This window comes from Juglans microcarpa x Juglans regia, chromosome 4D, assembly GCF_004785595.1.
Source record: "Juglans microcarpa x Juglans regia isolate MS1-56 chromosome 4D, Jm3101_v1.0, whole genome shotgun sequence".
In the NCBI taxonomy this organism is placed as follows: domain Eukaryota; kingdom Viridiplantae; phylum Streptophyta; class Magnoliopsida; order Fagales; family Juglandaceae; genus Juglans; species Juglans microcarpa x Juglans regia.
Window position 1 is genome coordinate 2621958 of NC_054600.1, and position 16349 is coordinate 2638306.

Sequence of the window (16349 nt, forward strand, 5' to 3'; positions counted from 1 at the left end):
AGACCTCTCAATGGCATTGATTGCTCAACGAGGCCAATGATAAGGATGCTCTACATTTCAAATGAATAGATGGTTCTATTTGGTATAAAACGTAAGGTATTTCGATAATTTCATTTGTCAATATAATGTTCTATTTTGTCAAGGCAATTTCTAATATGTTGTGATGTAATCTGTTTGTTATTATACAAACTGTTCATCTAACTGCTTTCCGTTGTTGCCGATATGTTCAATGACAGAATCCAAAAGAAAAGTTCGATTAGAATTCATTCATGTAATCGGCCATTTTAAGAGGTGGTGATAAAAACAAATTACATCTACTACATATACAAAGATGCTCAACCAAAATCCAGGCATGCCATTTGCATACTTGAGTGCAAATACTCTTAGTTATAACGTACAACGAGTGTTCAAAGCAAAAATCTCTGCATCTGCACGGAAGAGAGTTATCAATTTACAGTTCTTAAAATAAGTTCCATCATATCATGAAGGTTAAGGCTTCTCTTTTGCAAAGCCTGACATGAACTGAGCTTGATGTATCTTTAGTTGTATGTCCTATTTGAACAGAAGGAATCTCTGAACAATCAAATGATTCCAGCCTACTGGGGCTGTCAAACAAAGATCATGAGAAAAAGAAGCCAAAACTTCAGGTAGATAACAAAAAATAAATAAAAATAATAAAACACTAACATCAAATTTACGAGTCTCAAGGCAGCAACAAACAAGATAAAAGAATTCATACCTTTTTAAGTTTCATCCGGGATGTATTAGACCTGCTTGCTGATGCTAATTTACTATCAAGTGGTTTTAATATTTCAAAAGAACACACTAAAGATTCATCAACACTTAATAGAGCACCGACATTGTCAAACTCTCCACCATAGTTTGGAGCTGAAAATATTGTGACTAATCTTCTTTTAGCGAAAAATTCATATCCATCCTCCACAACCTGCAATGAGTTCAAAAAAGTCTTAACATAGACAGGTTGAAAGAAGATCTAACTCCTAGCTAGCAGTTATTTCGCTGAAGAGAAAAGGCATGAAAATAAGGAAGGCTTTTATTGCCTGTACATCAGGGCTTGCTCAAGATAAAATTGCTTTACCTGATGACCTCGGCAAATGAGATCAAGGTCATTCTCATCCAAAAATGCAGCAACCCTATCTGGTCCAAAAGTACATGAGACACCTCGATCACTCTCCGCCCAGCCCTCAACATTAGGATCGGGATCAGACCAAAGCAGATCGCAGAGGAGACCACTATCCGGTACATCAGTAGGCCTGGGAAGTTCCTTTATTTGATCCAAATTTTGCAACTCCTGAGAGAGTCCTCCGTGCATACAAAGTATCTTTCCATCAATGAGTGCAGCCACAGGCAAACAATTAAAGCAGTCGGTAAATATTTTCCATAATCTAACATTGAACCTCCTTTTACACTCGTCATAAAATCCATAAATCCGATTGATCTTTGCATCTTCATGGTTTCCTCTCAACAGGAAGAAATTTTCAGGATATCTAATTTTGTAGGCTAGAAGCAGACATATCGTCTCCAAACTTTGCTTGCCTCGATCTACATAATCACCGAGAAAGAGGTAGTTTGCAGTAGGAGGGTAGCCACCGTATTCAAAAACCCGCAGTAGATCTCGGAATTGTCCATGTATGTCACCTGTAAGAGGCCTGCAATATTAGAACCAAGGATAACAAGGAAGATACCCCCCATGCTTAATGCGTAGAATGGGTTCTCCTTTGGGTTCAAGATCATAATCTACAGCTAGTGGCAATTTGTATACAATTCAAATAGCATAAAAACCAATGTCAATCATGATTAAATTGGACACAAATAGCGTACCGATATGCTAATCATCATAGTAGAAACAGACGCAATCCAATTTCTCTACCCTCAGAAAGCTTAACATTCATTTTAAGCTACCGACCTTTCAACTCATTCCATCCACAATGCCTTAAGATGGTGAATTTATATAGCCACACATCCTTTAGTTCAACAGAAAGACCGAAAATTGCCGCACCTTGACATTAACAAAGTGTATGAAATAAAAGCCCATATAATTAGATTCTTCAAGACAATTTATATAACCAACTTAATTACCAGAAACCTATAATTTATAACCGAAACTTTCATCGATAATCTCCTTTAAAGTATGTCCAAGTTAATTTGTATTCATAACTTCTTGAAATTACATAATTCAAAATCATCATCACGATCATCTGGGAGAGAGAGAGAGAGAGAGAGAGAGAGAGAGAGCTGACCACATATGCGAACGGGAGCACGAATCTCAAGGAGATTGGGCTGAGAGAGGAAGATTTGTCTGGCGTTGACGCAGAGTTGACGGAGCTCCCCTTCAGATAGCTGCACCTGCTTCCCTTCTTTCCCTTCCAGAAGCCTCCTTATTATATCATCCAGTCCCCCCTTACCCATCATCCCCTCCATTGTCGTCATCATCATCCTCTCCTCCAAATCACACCCAAAAAGAGGCTAGAGAGAAAAAGGTACGTAGCTATCAAATTGGAGATAATATATCAAAAGCTTAACTTTTATGGAGACAGCTAGGAGAAGAATGTAAACTCGATAATTGCCACGTACGAGGGATAGAAAGCAGAAGGAGGGCAGAGATGAAACGGGTATATGACAAACTGAAAGAAATCAAACAAAATATCAACTTTCTAGATAGAGGAAGAAGAAAGAGAACGAAAAACTTACAAGTTGGAATGAGAGGAAGTTATCAAATGGAAAACTTGGCGAGAGAGAGAGAGAGAGAGAGAGAGAGGGAATAAATGAGAAGGGTATGTGCTAGATTTAACCGAAATGAATCCAAAAGCTATATTTTCAGCTAACAATTTAGACAGGCCGAAGGCTAATTTTGACGGAAAGGAATAAGAAAGAGAGAGGGCTCAACGCTCTCAAATGCAAGACAGGAAAGGCTAATCGCTATATCTTTGGATAAGGATAAATGATAAACTAGGCTACATGGTACGTACTAATTAAAGAACAAAAGCCAACTCAAGGAAGATACGTGTGTTTATTAAAAAAAAAAGGAAGATACGTGTGGGTTTAACGTATCAAGAGGATTGAAATTTGAAAAATATGAGAAATTATATACACAATATATTATACAACACATTGTATAACACTCTAAAAAAATAAGATATTTTTATAAAATTTTCTTACTTTTATAATTTAAAATATAGTTGCATAAAATATTATAAAAAATATTATGTATAAATTATTTTTCGAAAAATATATCCTCGTCAATCTTATGGATAATATATCCTCTACAATAAACTTAATTACATTCTTTTATTTTTATCTATTCAGCATTTTTATGGTTGAAATGATAAATATTGATTTGCTTATAATATCAAATGTAACACTCACAAGATGCTGCTAAAGTGACGTGGAATCGCTTGTACCATTTGTTTTATCAAAAATGCTGGGGACAACCGCCTCGCATCCTCGCCGTGGCCTCGCATCCAACGTGGCGAAGCTCGACTTAGACGAAAATGGAAACACAAAGACCAGACGAGGAGTGGCGAAGCTCGGGAGTAGCTCAGACCAAAATGTAAATCCACAGATCAGACGAGGAGAAGAAGAGAAGCTCGAGAGTGGCAAAGAGTGGTGAAGCTAAAAAATGAAGTGAGTAGACCAGACTGAAGAGAAGCTCAAGAGTGAAAATGGAAATGGAAAACAGCAAAAGCAGGGGCGAAGACGTTTCTAAAATGAAAACATTTCATTTCTCGCTTTTTGCCTTTTTTTTTTTTAAATAACAAGCCCGAGGACGCGGCGGGGGCGCAACCTCGGTTGCCCCTAGAAGTACTGATATATATATATATATATATATAAATTTGTCCGGTCCTCAATTCGAGTCTCCTTAAAAATTTAAAATAGGCTTATCTAGTCGTTATCTTTAGGGTCTCATAAGATTAACCGAAGTGTGCGCAAGCTGGCCCAGATATCCACAGTTATAAAAAAAAAAAAAAAATGTAAAATTGACTTGGTAGTTCAAAATTAATGGCATTACACAAAATTAAATTATTTCATCTCATCTTATATTATCATTACAAATCTTTTCAAATTCTCACACAAAATATAATAAATATTTCAACTTTTTTAAATCTTAAATTTCTATGTATTTTTATTGAGTAATGCTACATACAGTCATGTAGTGTGTAATTATCGTGCAGTCACTTTGAAAAAGAATGATATTCACTATTAAAAAATTAATTATTTTTTCATATAGATCCTGTATTTATTTATTTATTTTCAAAATGCTTGTACGTCGCTTACATATTTACGACTATAATTATCATTTCTCATTTTTATTAGATGATTTTTTTATCAGTCATGCATATTATGTATCTATATGAGATGTGACCGTTAGATCACTGTTTCAACTGACCATAAAATAAGTTTGTTTCCACAATTATCGATTTCAAGCGTTGCCTCTACTTTTTATTTGCCAGTAATTCCAAAGTTGTCGCTGTGTTATGTTGCCTTGGTTACATAGTAAGATTGTCGGTATTTTTTGGGAACCCAGACATATGAGATAAAGCAAGTGCAAACAAAGGGAAATCGAGAGAGAGAGAAAATGTGCCTTATGTGACTATCGATTTACATAATTTTCGGTTCTCACAGTGTTACGTTGCATTTATCTAATGCTAGATAGTTGTGCAAGCACGGCGTATTTATTAATTACATTCAAAATGAGTGCATAATATTTATGTACTCTATAATTATAAATATCATTTTTTATCTTTAAATTGTTTGTTAACTCTACAAGAAACATATGCCCATCATTTTCGGTTCTAACGACACATAAAAGCATCTTTAACTCGGTTATTATATATAGTAATGAATCGTGTTATATTTACTGATAATCTTACTTACAAATACTTATTTTATCAGTTTTCATTTAAAATTCAAATTCTGAAATTCAAAGTTTATAATTTATATGCCTTCTCAGTAACTTATGTAGGCATATAAATTCAAATATGGTAATTTATGTAGGTATATAATATATGGTTATTTTGAATAAAAATAAACTACTTACATATTAATTATTTATAATTTTCTAATTCAATAAAGAGTCTATTTGTTAATTGTAAAAATTTCATTAAATTTAGATTTTTTATTTTTTATTTATATAATTTCTTAATTATTAAATTTTATTTAAAAATTAACAAATAAACAATTTCGGCTTAGCTTGGCTCAACTCGACTCGAATTCATTTTGTAATCGAGATCGAGCTTGAATTGAAAACTTAGCTTACCAAGCTGAGCTTGAATAAATATTAAAAAAAAAAATCTTGAGTTTGAATTTTTTGAATCCAGCCGACCGCATCAATCTAAAGACCGGCTCAATTACAACCCTAACTAGTCTCGTGTATATATATATAGTTGAAGAAATTAGCCTTCCAGGGAATTTAAACCTCGAAATCATACGTGTTGGGCTGATTTTTTTCCTCTTATTTTAGTTATCATTTTGTCTTTCAATCCTTTCATTCTTTCTATTTTGTTTTTTTGCCTTTTATTTTTCTCCCAGCCCTACAGTATATTGCATTTCGCGTTTCATTGGTAAATCTACTTTGATTCTCTATCAACCGATAATGTGTAACAATTAACATTCAAAATGAATGGTTAGAAAAAGGATTTTTTTTTCTTTTTTAAATATAGAACACTCGTGATAAAATGATTTGATATTTTGATCTTTTTTCAATTTATTTATTTAAAAAAATGATGGTTTTCTACGTTTGGATGATGAGATAATCTCAATTGATCTGTGACTAGTAGGATTTTGTGGATTCTATTAAAATGTATTTGAATGTAAATAGGTTGAAGTATTTGTGTAAATGTATAAAATAGATTGAGATAAATTTAACTCTTTCATAGAAAGTTAAAAAAGTAGAGAGTCCCATCAATAAATAGTTTAAGATAGTTGAGATCACTCAACCAACCAAACATAAAAGATCAAGTTTGAGTGTGTCAAATAGCATTTCAATTTTCCCAATATATTTTTTTTTTGAACGTGCTCTCGCTTCTTGTGTAGAGAATCCAAGAGACATGCTTGCTCCTTGCTGATTGCTGTTTGTTCCCCTTCATTCTTTTCTGGCTAACGTACGACTATTCATTGTGTTTGTCTATTTGATTAGTTTGGACAAACCATGCAAGTTAATTAATTTGATTCCTTGATTTATTTATTATTTGTATGGAACGGGATCTTGCGCGCATTATATCGCTTGAATTCGATTTTTAGAACTGCCTTAATAACGGTTAACTTATGGTTAAACTCATATCACACTAACATTTATTGAATTTTATAATTAATCAGCTTTGGCAGCTGTAATAACTTTTTTTTTTTTTTTCCTCTCTCTTCCATGTTTGATAGATTGTATCAAAAAGCACAACAATACCCGTAAGAAAGGGACACTCATAGTGGGTACCATTTTCCCTTCTCGTGAGAGTATAAAGTGCTTCTTAAGCCACTTCATGAGCCTTGATGACTAGCCCTTAATGGCCAGCTGGGGGTTACACTTAGAGGGGCTATTTGCACCTCCCCCTTTTGGATGACACTAGTATCACAAACGACCTCTCTCTCAAATGGTTCTCTCTAGTCTCGGCATCTAGGCTGTGAAATTTGTGAGTGTTGTTCTGGTATTACCACGTAGCACACTCCATCATCGATGTAAAGATTGTAAACGAACAATGACGCTAGAGAATCTGTGGAACAACCGCACTAGATCTACGATTTACGAACGAAGTAATATCGCTTTGATCTGCTATGTATTTTGATCTAGTACTTCTAATTGAGCTTTATTCACAGTTGGAGAAATTGGAAATAATGATCGTATCTACGCATTCTTCGAAGGCAAAACTGTTGAGGAGGTTAGAGACATGTCCAAGCAATAAAAATTATTTCTTAATTTTGCTAGTAAAATTGCTTGCTATGGTTATTAATTCTAATTTTATGATATTGGAAGCAGAAAGTCATTGGTTATGGTGTTGTTAGAGTGGTTTTCCCAAGAAATTTTCCCAATAAGCTGTTTCCCAATCTATATTGCAACATTCAAAACCAGAAACCCAGCTGCTTATGATGAATTTCACAGCTTGAAGTGATTGAATAGTTTTTTAACATATCACAATAATCAACTGAAACAAGCCATTGAAGATTTAAGGACAGAAAATCCTAATGTAATTAGAGTGCCTTTAAATGGGTTTACCAACATGTCCCACTTCTTGGTGAGTTTCTTTTCAATGGACAGGATTTGAGTTCCATCTGTGCAAAAATCTTGTGGTGTTGGGAGGTTATTTGGACTTCAACATGGCAAAAATGTGTGGAGCTCCAAATGTACCAGTTTGCCTTAATCCAAATGAACTCAATTATCGCACAAACAATTTCAACATGGCAGAAATTATCGCACAAACACAATAAGAACCTATAATTTACTGCACTAGCTGAGATTCGTCAGTTAGGCAAGGTAAGGAGTTGGCAGTTTATTCTTAAACCGTTGAGAATAACACTCAGAAGAGCAATTGATGACAGGTTTTGTAGCACCTGGACAACGATACAAGGATGTTTTCCTGTTTATGCTCAGAATCCACTTTGTAAAGAAGTAAGCTAGTTTTCTGTGCATTTCGCATAACAGACTCAGTTCTTCAAATGTAGTACACCAGTGAACCTTTTATCTGCAAATTAAATTCTACCAACCAGAATCCTAACAGAGCTCCTAGATGATAGAAACCGAAGTAAATTGGGATTAATGGAAGCGATCATATTCAAGAATTTGACCGAACCGGCAAACTTTGTACCTATCACCATCCTCTTTTATTCCCAATTTTCGCATACAAATTCAGGGAAAAAGAGGTGAAAGGAAAGAAAGATTTCCGTCAGAAGCTTTTATTTAGTCTATGCAATTTGTTTGTGATCAGAAGCAAATGATTTTCAATGGCTATATAGTACGCAACACAAATGACAAAACTACTAAAGCCAACCAACAGGTCATCAACAATAATCAGAAAATTGAACCGGTAAAATTTAGAATAAGCACAAATAATATTGAGCTGACAATATCACAGATTCCAAATTCAATCACACACTTCTTTCATTCAGCTCTCCAGTTCAAACAACTGAAATGAATGCATTTGTTCTACTTATAAAAGAAATAATTGCATTTGTTCTGAAGTTCTTTACTTGCCCATTTTCACAATTCAATCTCACCTCCTTATCAAAGTCGAATGGTTGGATTGAGGAAAACTGAGCGTAGGTTTTTGTTTTGATGCGTCCTAATTATCAAAGAAACATCAATCCAATCATTTTATGTATTTGCTCAACCATTAGAAGCAAGCCCAGTAGATTTTCATTCACATCTCTAAAAGCATAGAAAGAAAAAAACGGCACGACTATGCAGTTGCAGATCCAATCGAGCTGCATTTTAAATGTCATGGCTCTTTTTCTCTCTCGGCTGACCGCAAGCAATTATTTCATTTGGCATAAGAAGAAACAACCGGGCTTGATCTGACCTCCTCTAGTTGCCCATCATTGCAATTCAATCCGCAACCACACTGAGGGCACTCCTCAAAGTTATCAATAGGAAAATCCGCACCAGCTATCCCGACCGAGAATCCGAGACTATCCCCTTTCCTCTGTACCTCAACAATGTCAACCCAGAAGAAGAAGAGCTTCACACTAACGCCCTCCAAGCTCGAGAGCTTGCCTTGCGAAATATGACCTCTGATAGTGGATTTGTACTTCAACTGGTACGAGCCTTCGAGCGAGAAGCTGCAGCTACCGCCCAAGTAGGCAGAAAATTTTCCCGTGGAGGGATCAAGATTATAGCCTCGCACACCTTTGGGGAGGATGCCAATAGGGAAGTTGTAGTCCTCAAGAACTTCATAGGCTGAGCTCTTGGGGGTTGTAGGGTTGGTTTCTGACGCTAAAGATGGTGAAATGAACAGAAGGAGGCATAGGATCGTTGGTGAAAGTATGAAACTTTCGGCGAAGAAGAAGAAGAAGCCCATCTTCTCTCTCTTTCCTTCTTTCTTGCTCTTTCGTGCTGTCTCTTCTCGATCTGTCTGTACTTCTATCGAAGAGGAAATGGAATTGAATGGTAGCTGGGCCATACATGGATACGGCCTCCATCAATAGCTATTTCTGTCCCCAAGGACGGCACCGCCAACTAGCAAACTGTCCCTCCATTTCCTCACTTCAATTCAAACCAACCATTTCAGCTGAAAATATTTCAATTTAATCATCCTTTCAGAACATTATTATTTTTTCCCTAATCCACACACACACGTAACAAGCAAGTGGTGCGGAAGCTCAACAAACAAACACCCAACATATTTAATGCAGCATATAAAGAAAAATAAATAAAAAATGGGAAATGAGAAGATTGAAACGATTCCTGCATATTCTCACCAAGGGGAGGCCGTCATTTGCGATTTTTGAGCAACCCAACTTGTGGATTGTGTTAACATGGCCAAAAGTCATGACGGAAGGGAGTGTGCTACATATTGTTCTTTTGAATTTTGGTTAATTGAGAAATTCACTTCCTTAGATTGATAACTTTTTGTTAGGGGAAGTGAAAACAATAATGGATAGGATGCTATGAACGGTCCGATTGAACAAAAACACTTGTGAGAGACTATGCCATTGCCTGGTCCCCACTTGTTGGGAGGATGAGCGTATAGGAATCAAATCTAGAAAATCCAACGTTGTTGAGTCATCAGAGAGTGTCAGACTTCTATTACATATAATCACTTTTATATATTTTTTTTACGTATTTTATTGATATAATTGGCCAAAACAGTTATTTTGTATTATAAAAAAAATGACGCAACCAATCATATTAGTAAAATTCATTAAAAATATGTAAAAATAACTGTACATGAAATTTTTGAAAAAAGACACATCTCAGCACAGGTGTGCCTGAACCACATGCACCGATTGTTTGGCTGTGCTTCTCTAAATTTATGAAAGATCGACGGCTAGTGAGTGCAATGAGGCGGCACGTGTAGAGTTCTAAACACCGAAAGGTAGTGATTCAGCCATTCGAGCATTTGAAGAAAAACCAAGAGGACTGAAAAAAAAAAAAAAATACTAGTAGAAGTATGGACATGGGGATTTTTTTATATGTATAAATCAAATATATAAAAAATCCAATCACTTTTTATGTGTATTTTAACTATTTTCGGCCCATCAATAAAAGCTCACAATATTTGTACTTTTGAATATCAAATTATTTATCTTTATTTAAACATTTTGCACTTGAAAATTACCTAAAAGATTTTAAAAAAATTATCAAAATTATCTATATCCATGAGAATTAGTAATCATTATAATAAAGTTAAAAAATAGAGAAAATGAAATAAAAAAAATAGAATATTACCCAAACTCTAAATACATATGGTCAATGATAATAGGTTAAATAAAAAATACATAATTTATATAACTACTATATAAAATAATATATATTAAAGATATTTTAAAAAATTATATATATACTTCCATCGGTCCGGTCAGATCCAAAAACAGTACACGCATGGATCGGACTGAAAGCCAAAATTCTAAGTTATATATAACCCGGACCGGTCGAATTTTCCAATGTAAGCCAAAAACACTGTAGTTTCAGAGCAATTAGGCAGGCGAACCTCATTATTTGCAAAACCCAAAAGCTATAATCCACAGTGTCACAGCCCAAATATTTGGGTTAGATAGGTCTAATCTTCAGATCCAGCAATTGTACGAAATTTATTTATGTAAAGACTGAAGGCCTTTGTGAATTAAGTACATACCTTGTTATGGTTTATGAGAATTTAAGCACAAAAATTGAAACCTAAATGTTTCTTTTTCTTTCAAATGGTAATATTTTCCTGCACAGAAGTACTGCTAGAGGGAAGAAGGTGTTCGTGCTGGGACTCATGATCCTCCAAATCCTCAGGCATTTTCTTGGATGATGACTTAGGGTTCCTGTATATTGCATATAAAACCAGTTGGGCTGTTCCCAGAATAAATCCAGCCCCATTTGGTACCTGCAACAACTCCCTCCATGATCAACTTGTTTCAAGCATACTTTTTTCATCATAGTTTTACATTTTTTTTATCACAAAATGAATAACAAAAATATACTGCATGCGAACATGTTCTTGTCTCTTCAGATACGTAGTTCACAAATCTAAGGATGTCATGCATATATAAAGTAGTTATCCTGAATGGAACAGCAATCAAATGCAATTTTGTTGAACCAAAACTATAAAGAAACACACTCAAATACAAGATAGAGATAATATGTAAGTGGTTTGACAATTTGCTTACGTCCACTGTAGCGGAAACAATAAATTTCAAAGTGTTTATACAAAATATACAAACTCTAATAAGATTATATCTATCTCTATAAATGGCTTCTTCTATGTATTTTCCACAGACACTGTTTCGTTTACAAGATGATCTCCTTTTATAGGATAAGCCTCAGGAGACAAACAAACAATTAAAGGGGTTGTAGGCCATGCTACAAGAAAAAATGGCTTTTGTGACCAATTTATTGCGACTAAAAAACTATTCGCAACCAATTTTAGTTGCAAATAGTCATTTCGTTGAGATTAACTGGTCGCAAATAAGCAGTTTTCTTGTAGGGAGACAAACTTGATATTTTGGAGACAAGCTTGATATTTAGAGACAAGCTTGATATTTGAAGCAACTATTCAAGACTTTTGAGGGGCTACTGTTCACACTTAGGTTGATTTTTAACCTTCAGCCGAACCTCATTATTTGCAAAACCCAAAAGCTATAATCCACAGTGTCACAGCCCAAATATTTGGGTTAGAAAGGTCTAATCTTCTGATCCAGCAATTGTACGAAATTTATTTATGCAAAGACTGAAGGCCTTTGTGAATTAAGTACATACCTTGTTATGGTTTATGAGAATTTAAGCACAAAAATTGAAACCTAAATGTTTCTTTTTCTTTCAAATGGTAATATTTTCCTGCACAGAAGTACTGCTAGAGGGAAGAAGGTATTCGTGCTGGGACTCATGATCCTCGAAATCCTCAGGCATTTTCTTGGATGATGACTTAGGGTTCCTGTATATTGCATATAAAACCAGTTGGGCTGTTCCCAGAATAAATCCAGCCCCATTTGGTACCTGCAACAACTCCCTCCATGATCAACTTGTTTCAAGCACACTTTTTTCATCATAGTTTTACATTTTTTTTATCACAAAATGAATAACAAAAATATACTGCATGCGAACATGTTCCTGTCTCTTTAGATACATAGTTCACAAATCTAAGGATGTCATGCATATCTAAAGTAGTTATCCTGAATGGAACAGCAATCAAATGCAATTTTGTTGAACCAAAACCATCCAGAAACACACACAAACACCAGATAGAGACAATATGTAAGTGGTTCGGCAATTTGCCTACGTCCACTGTAGCGGAAACAATAGATTTCAAAGTGTTTATACAAAATATACAAACTCTAATAAGATTATCTCTATCTCTACAAATGGTCTCTTCTATGTATTTTTCACAGACACTGTTTCGTTTACAAGATGATCTCCTTTTATAGGAGAAGTCTCAGGAGACAGACAAACAATTAAAGGGGCTGTAGGAGACAAACTTGATATTTTGGAGACAAACTTGATATTTAGAGACAAGCTTGATATTTATAGCAACTATTAAAGACTTTTGAGGGACTACTATTCACACTTGGGTTGATATTTAACAAATTTGATTTAAGCCATAGTCACCTCTACATTGTGTTGGGCTTCTTTGTGTAGAAAAAATTTTAGACCTGTCTTTAGCTCTTGATCAGTCGATCCGACTCGATCACTAATTAGGATTTATTATACATATATATTGTATAATTTTTGTACGGCTACCGTATTGTCGCACTGTATATTAAACTATCACATAGAATAAAATATTTTGTAACTCCGTGAATTATGCACGTTGCCGAACCATGTAAATCATGTGTATCGTGTGTGATTAATTTCATTTTTATTTTACTTTTTTGCCTATCATTCTTAACACATTGTGTCGAATTTTCAAAGTCAAAATGCATACTCTTTTAAAGCATCTATTGAATATATAATGGCTTAAGATATTGTAACTTAGTTAAATAGATCTGTAATATTATATTTAATAAATTAATTTCGCTATAGATGCTTGCGTAGCATGCGGGTTTACTAGTGATCTATTAGAAGAATCCGCTCTAGTGATGGAGCTAGCTAGCAATATATAATTAGGAGATGCATGGCGGTGGCATGGATTCAGCCTTAAGACTCTGAGATTCATTATCAAATTCATGCTTGGTTTGAAAGAATTTTCTAATTAATTATTACCTATAGATTTATAATAAATCTTGATCAAAAGTTTTTACAATCCAATATATCACTACAAGAAAATTATTTATTTGTGACTAATTATTTACTGCAAAAATCACTATTTCTTGTTAAAATGAGTTTATTTTTTTTTGTAAATAGTCGTTCTTGCAGCAAATAATTAGTTACAAATGTTCGTTTTTCTTGTAATGTATATTTATATAACATAATTTAATTTGAAAGATAATTCGTATTTAAATCATGACGAACATCATTGTGAATAATTGAGCATGAGCTAGCGAGGAGAACTTACTCCGAGAAAGACATCCCTCACAAGGACGGCATAGAAGGTCCAAATCCCTCCATTCAAGAAAACGAAAAAGGAGAGAAGGAAAGGCATGTACTCCACGCTTTTCGTTGACACCACCCTTTTCTACACATTTCAATGCATGTAAAAAAAAGAAAAATAATTATTACGGGAAATTAAAGCATTTATTTTGGTTATGGAGGGCTAATCCTTCCATCATTTTAGGGTTGCCCACATGATATATAATTAAATGAAAATAAATCCAACTCCACGAAATCCCTTTGACAAATTAAGCAGAAAAAGACAATTAAATTAGAAGAAGATCAAGAAGACTAGAAGCTGCTAGATCACCATTAATGGCTTCTACGCAGTACTTTATAGATATTGCTCGCTCGAGCTAAGCTCTTACCATGGCTGCCAGAGGTGAAGCGTACATAACTATATTAAAACCTGCAGCCAAGAATCCTATGACATCGATCTTTGTATCTCCGTGCAACAAAAAACCAGTAATCAACATCACTCCTGCGAGGAATCCCACATTCAAAACCGCAACTAATGCTGCAGTCTTCGCCTGATTAAAAGAACATTAATTATAGCTAAGGAGGTTGATGATGATGATATTTCTGATCATGATGATAACAGACGTTAGGACGATGATGATTATGGGGGCCGGGGGCAACGACTTACCCTAATCCTTGGAGGTGCAAATACAAGGAACAAGGAAATGAAAACAATCTCCACAACAACACCAAAACTGTTGACAGTCGCCACAAGCAGGCTTCCAGGCTTTGTAACTCCATAGTAAGTCCATAATGATGAATTCAGTAATGTGCAAATGTAAGGAAAGCTCTCAAACTCTTCTGTTGTTCGATGCTTAACAATTCGACAAAATGTTCCTCTGCAAAAAATGACAATATTATTAAGTAATAATTGATCTCCAATCATCATTTGATGTGGAAATTAAAAAAGATGGATGTAATTTGGATGAGCTTATATATAATAACTTACAAGGGAGAAAGAAAGAGTAGCACTGAGATGATGTTGCCTGTGAAAACCAAGTGATCAAAGAGATTATTGTTAGCTAGTTGCCTGCATGTTTGCAACCTGAATCGAGAATTACCTTGAATTTATATACATGCCCAGTACCGCTAAAAACACATGCATGCATGTATATGGAGAATGAAAGTGTTTATTACCTATAACTCCAACAAAGAAACTTAGAGTAGCCATGTTTACAGAAAAAGAAACGAAAAGAAAAGAAGAATTCTGAAAGAAAAAATGGGAAGAAATGGGAAGTACTGGCTGGCTAGCTAGAGGGACGGTTGCGTTTGGTTTGAACAAAGAAGCTGCTTTTCTAAATTTGGGATTTCAATTTGAAGTACCTTCCTGATCATGGTTTGAGTCATTCAACATCAAGCTGGTTATCGTTGTTTTTGTACCTACTAATTTAAGACACCTCTTACTTAATAATTATTACGCTCGCTAGCTCTTGTTAACTAATCATATATAAATATATATATTTGTTTATATTGTGAGGGAAGTCGTTCCTAGTGTCATAGGTTGAACCACACAGGCCTAGCCCACGAGGCATCGATGGATTTTCGAGATAGCCCAATAGTAGAGAATCGCTATGAAAGGATAGGACGGGCCGGACCTGGCCCGAGGGGCGAGGTCAACCCAGAAAGGAGCAATGATGTATCACACACGAAATGTGAACCGTTCAGTCAGAAGGCTCGACATCTCTACTAGCCAATAAGCCGTATACGAAGGGACAAGAATGGCCACTGCCCCAGGTTACCGACGGCTGGGCTGGCATGGGGAGTGGGCGCACCAGATCAAGACCACCCGCATTTAATAAAGGACAGGGTGAACACGCCACGACTTGGGGACAAATTCGTCGGAGTGCCATGATCAAGCATTGTAGGCCTATTGCGTGGCAGGAAGCTAGTAGCCGGCACGACTTGGGTACAGTGTGGCAGAGCCATGATCGACCTCGCAAGAGACCACCACCACTAGGTATATATATCTCTCAGGGGTTTGGGGCTCTCAGATTTTTCTCCTTCTAAATTCTCTAAAAAGGGATATTGACTTAGGCATTAGAGGTGTTTCTCATCACTTCGAGCTCTCACTTCTTGCGTTCTTGTAGGTTCCGAATGGAAGGAAACTATGGAATTGCTCGAGTTATGAAACACGACATCACCATATATGATGATAATTATGATCAGCATATATATTATCATATTTAATTTATGAATTGCAAGTTGCGAAGATGGGGCAAGAGGGTGATGCTAGCTTGCTTGCCGGGGTTCATCTTATCAATCTGAAATAAAAATGCCCATAGCTACCCAAACATGATTACCTTATAATATATATTATATAAGACATTAAAACTCAGTAAGAAAGATTTGGAGACATTCCAAACACACACACACACACATTATATATATATATAAATATATATATATATATATTTTTTTTAAAAAACAAACTATTATGGTTCAACTACAAATTATTTTGGGCTTTGGATTGCCAATGTTTGGGTCGGTACTCCAAACTTTGACACCTATTATAAGAAATATTATTATTATTTTTTTTAAGTTTTGCCATTCACAATTTCATGAATTGCTAATTCTGAATATTTCAAGCATAAAAAAGTTATTAATTTAAGTGATATCTATATATATATATATATATGACTGTTTGGTTAAATTTAAC

General features: G+C 35.1%; 3 protein-coding genes across 8 annotated transcripts; all 3 read right to left on the minus strand.

Moving 5' to 3' along the window:
* Positions 1-335: 335 nt before the first annotated feature.
* On the minus strand, positions 336-2950 carry LOC121259800 (serine/threonine-protein phosphatase PP1-like). Of its 6 annotated transcripts, none has more exons than XM_041161554.1 (5): positions 2596-2950; positions 2193-2487; positions 1100-1659; positions 740-946; positions 336-635 (listed from the first exon to the last, which is right to left on the minus strand). In XM_041161554.1, the coding sequence occupies exons 2-5, from the start codon at positions 2455-2457 to the stop codon at positions 609-611; spliced, it is 1059 nt and encodes a 352-aa protein (XP_041017488.1). In that variant the 5' UTR covers positions 2458-2487; positions 2596-2950; the 3' UTR covers positions 336-608. The 6 variants fall into 6 exon arrangements, with proteins under 6 accessions (XP_041017488.1, XP_041017487.1, XP_041017491.1 ...); XM_041161553.1 differs by having other exon boundaries at positions 2713-2949; XM_041161557.1 differs by having other exon boundaries at positions 2262-2487; positions 2713-2944.
* A 5368-nt stretch (positions 2951-8318) lies between these two features.
* LOC121259035 lies at positions 8319-9216 on the minus strand. Its single transcript, XM_041160514.1, has one exon. It carries the CDS (start codon positions 9123-9125, stop codon positions 8487-8489), a length of 639 nt encoding a protein of 212 aa, XP_041016448.1. The 5' UTR covers positions 9126-9216; the 3' UTR covers positions 8319-8486.
* Positions 9217-10734: 1518 nt separating this feature from the next.
* On the minus strand, positions 10735-15039 carry LOC121260646 (bidirectional sugar transporter SWEET17-like). The gene is made up of 6 exons (XM_041162591.1): positions 14831-15039; positions 14643-14679; positions 14322-14532; positions 14044-14205; positions 13641-13760; positions 10735-11036 (listed from the first exon to the last, which is right to left on the minus strand). The coding sequence occupies exons 1-6, from the start codon at positions 14862-14864 to the stop codon at positions 10860-10862; spliced, it is 741 nt and encodes a 246-aa protein (XP_041018525.1). The 5' UTR covers positions 14865-15039; the 3' UTR covers positions 10735-10859.
* Between the last annotated feature and the right edge of the window lie 1310 nt (positions 15040-16349).

Bases quoted from the DNA above. Each gene is read 5' to 3' on its own strand.
- LOC121259800 (XM_041161554.1), bottom strand. From the start codon at position 2,457: ATGATGATGACGACAATGGAGGGGATGATGGGTAAGGGGGGACTGGAT. The intron at 1,660-2,192 runs GTAATTTCAAGA...GGCCTCTTACAG, and splicing joins TGATGATGATTTTGAATTAT to GTGACATACATGGACAATTC. The intron at 947-1,099 runs GTAAAGCAATTT...AACTCATTGCAG, and splicing joins TCATTTGCCGAGGTCATCAG to GTTGTGGAGGATGGATATGA.
- LOC121259035 (XM_041160514.1), bottom strand. From the start codon at position 9,125: ATGGCCCAGCTACCATTCAATTCCATTTCCTCTTCGATAGAAGTACAG.
- LOC121260646 (XM_041162591.1), bottom strand. From the start codon at position 14,864: ATGGCTACTCTAAGTTTCTTTGTTGGAGTTATAG. The intron at 14,680-14,830 runs GTAATAAACACT...TGGTTTTCACAG, and splicing joins TTTCTTTGTTGGAGTTATAG to GCAACATCATCTCAGTGCTA. The intron at 14,206-14,321 runs GTAAGTCGTTGC...TCTTTTAATCAG, and splicing joins TTGCACCTCCAAGGATTAGG to GCGAAGACTGCAGCATTAGT.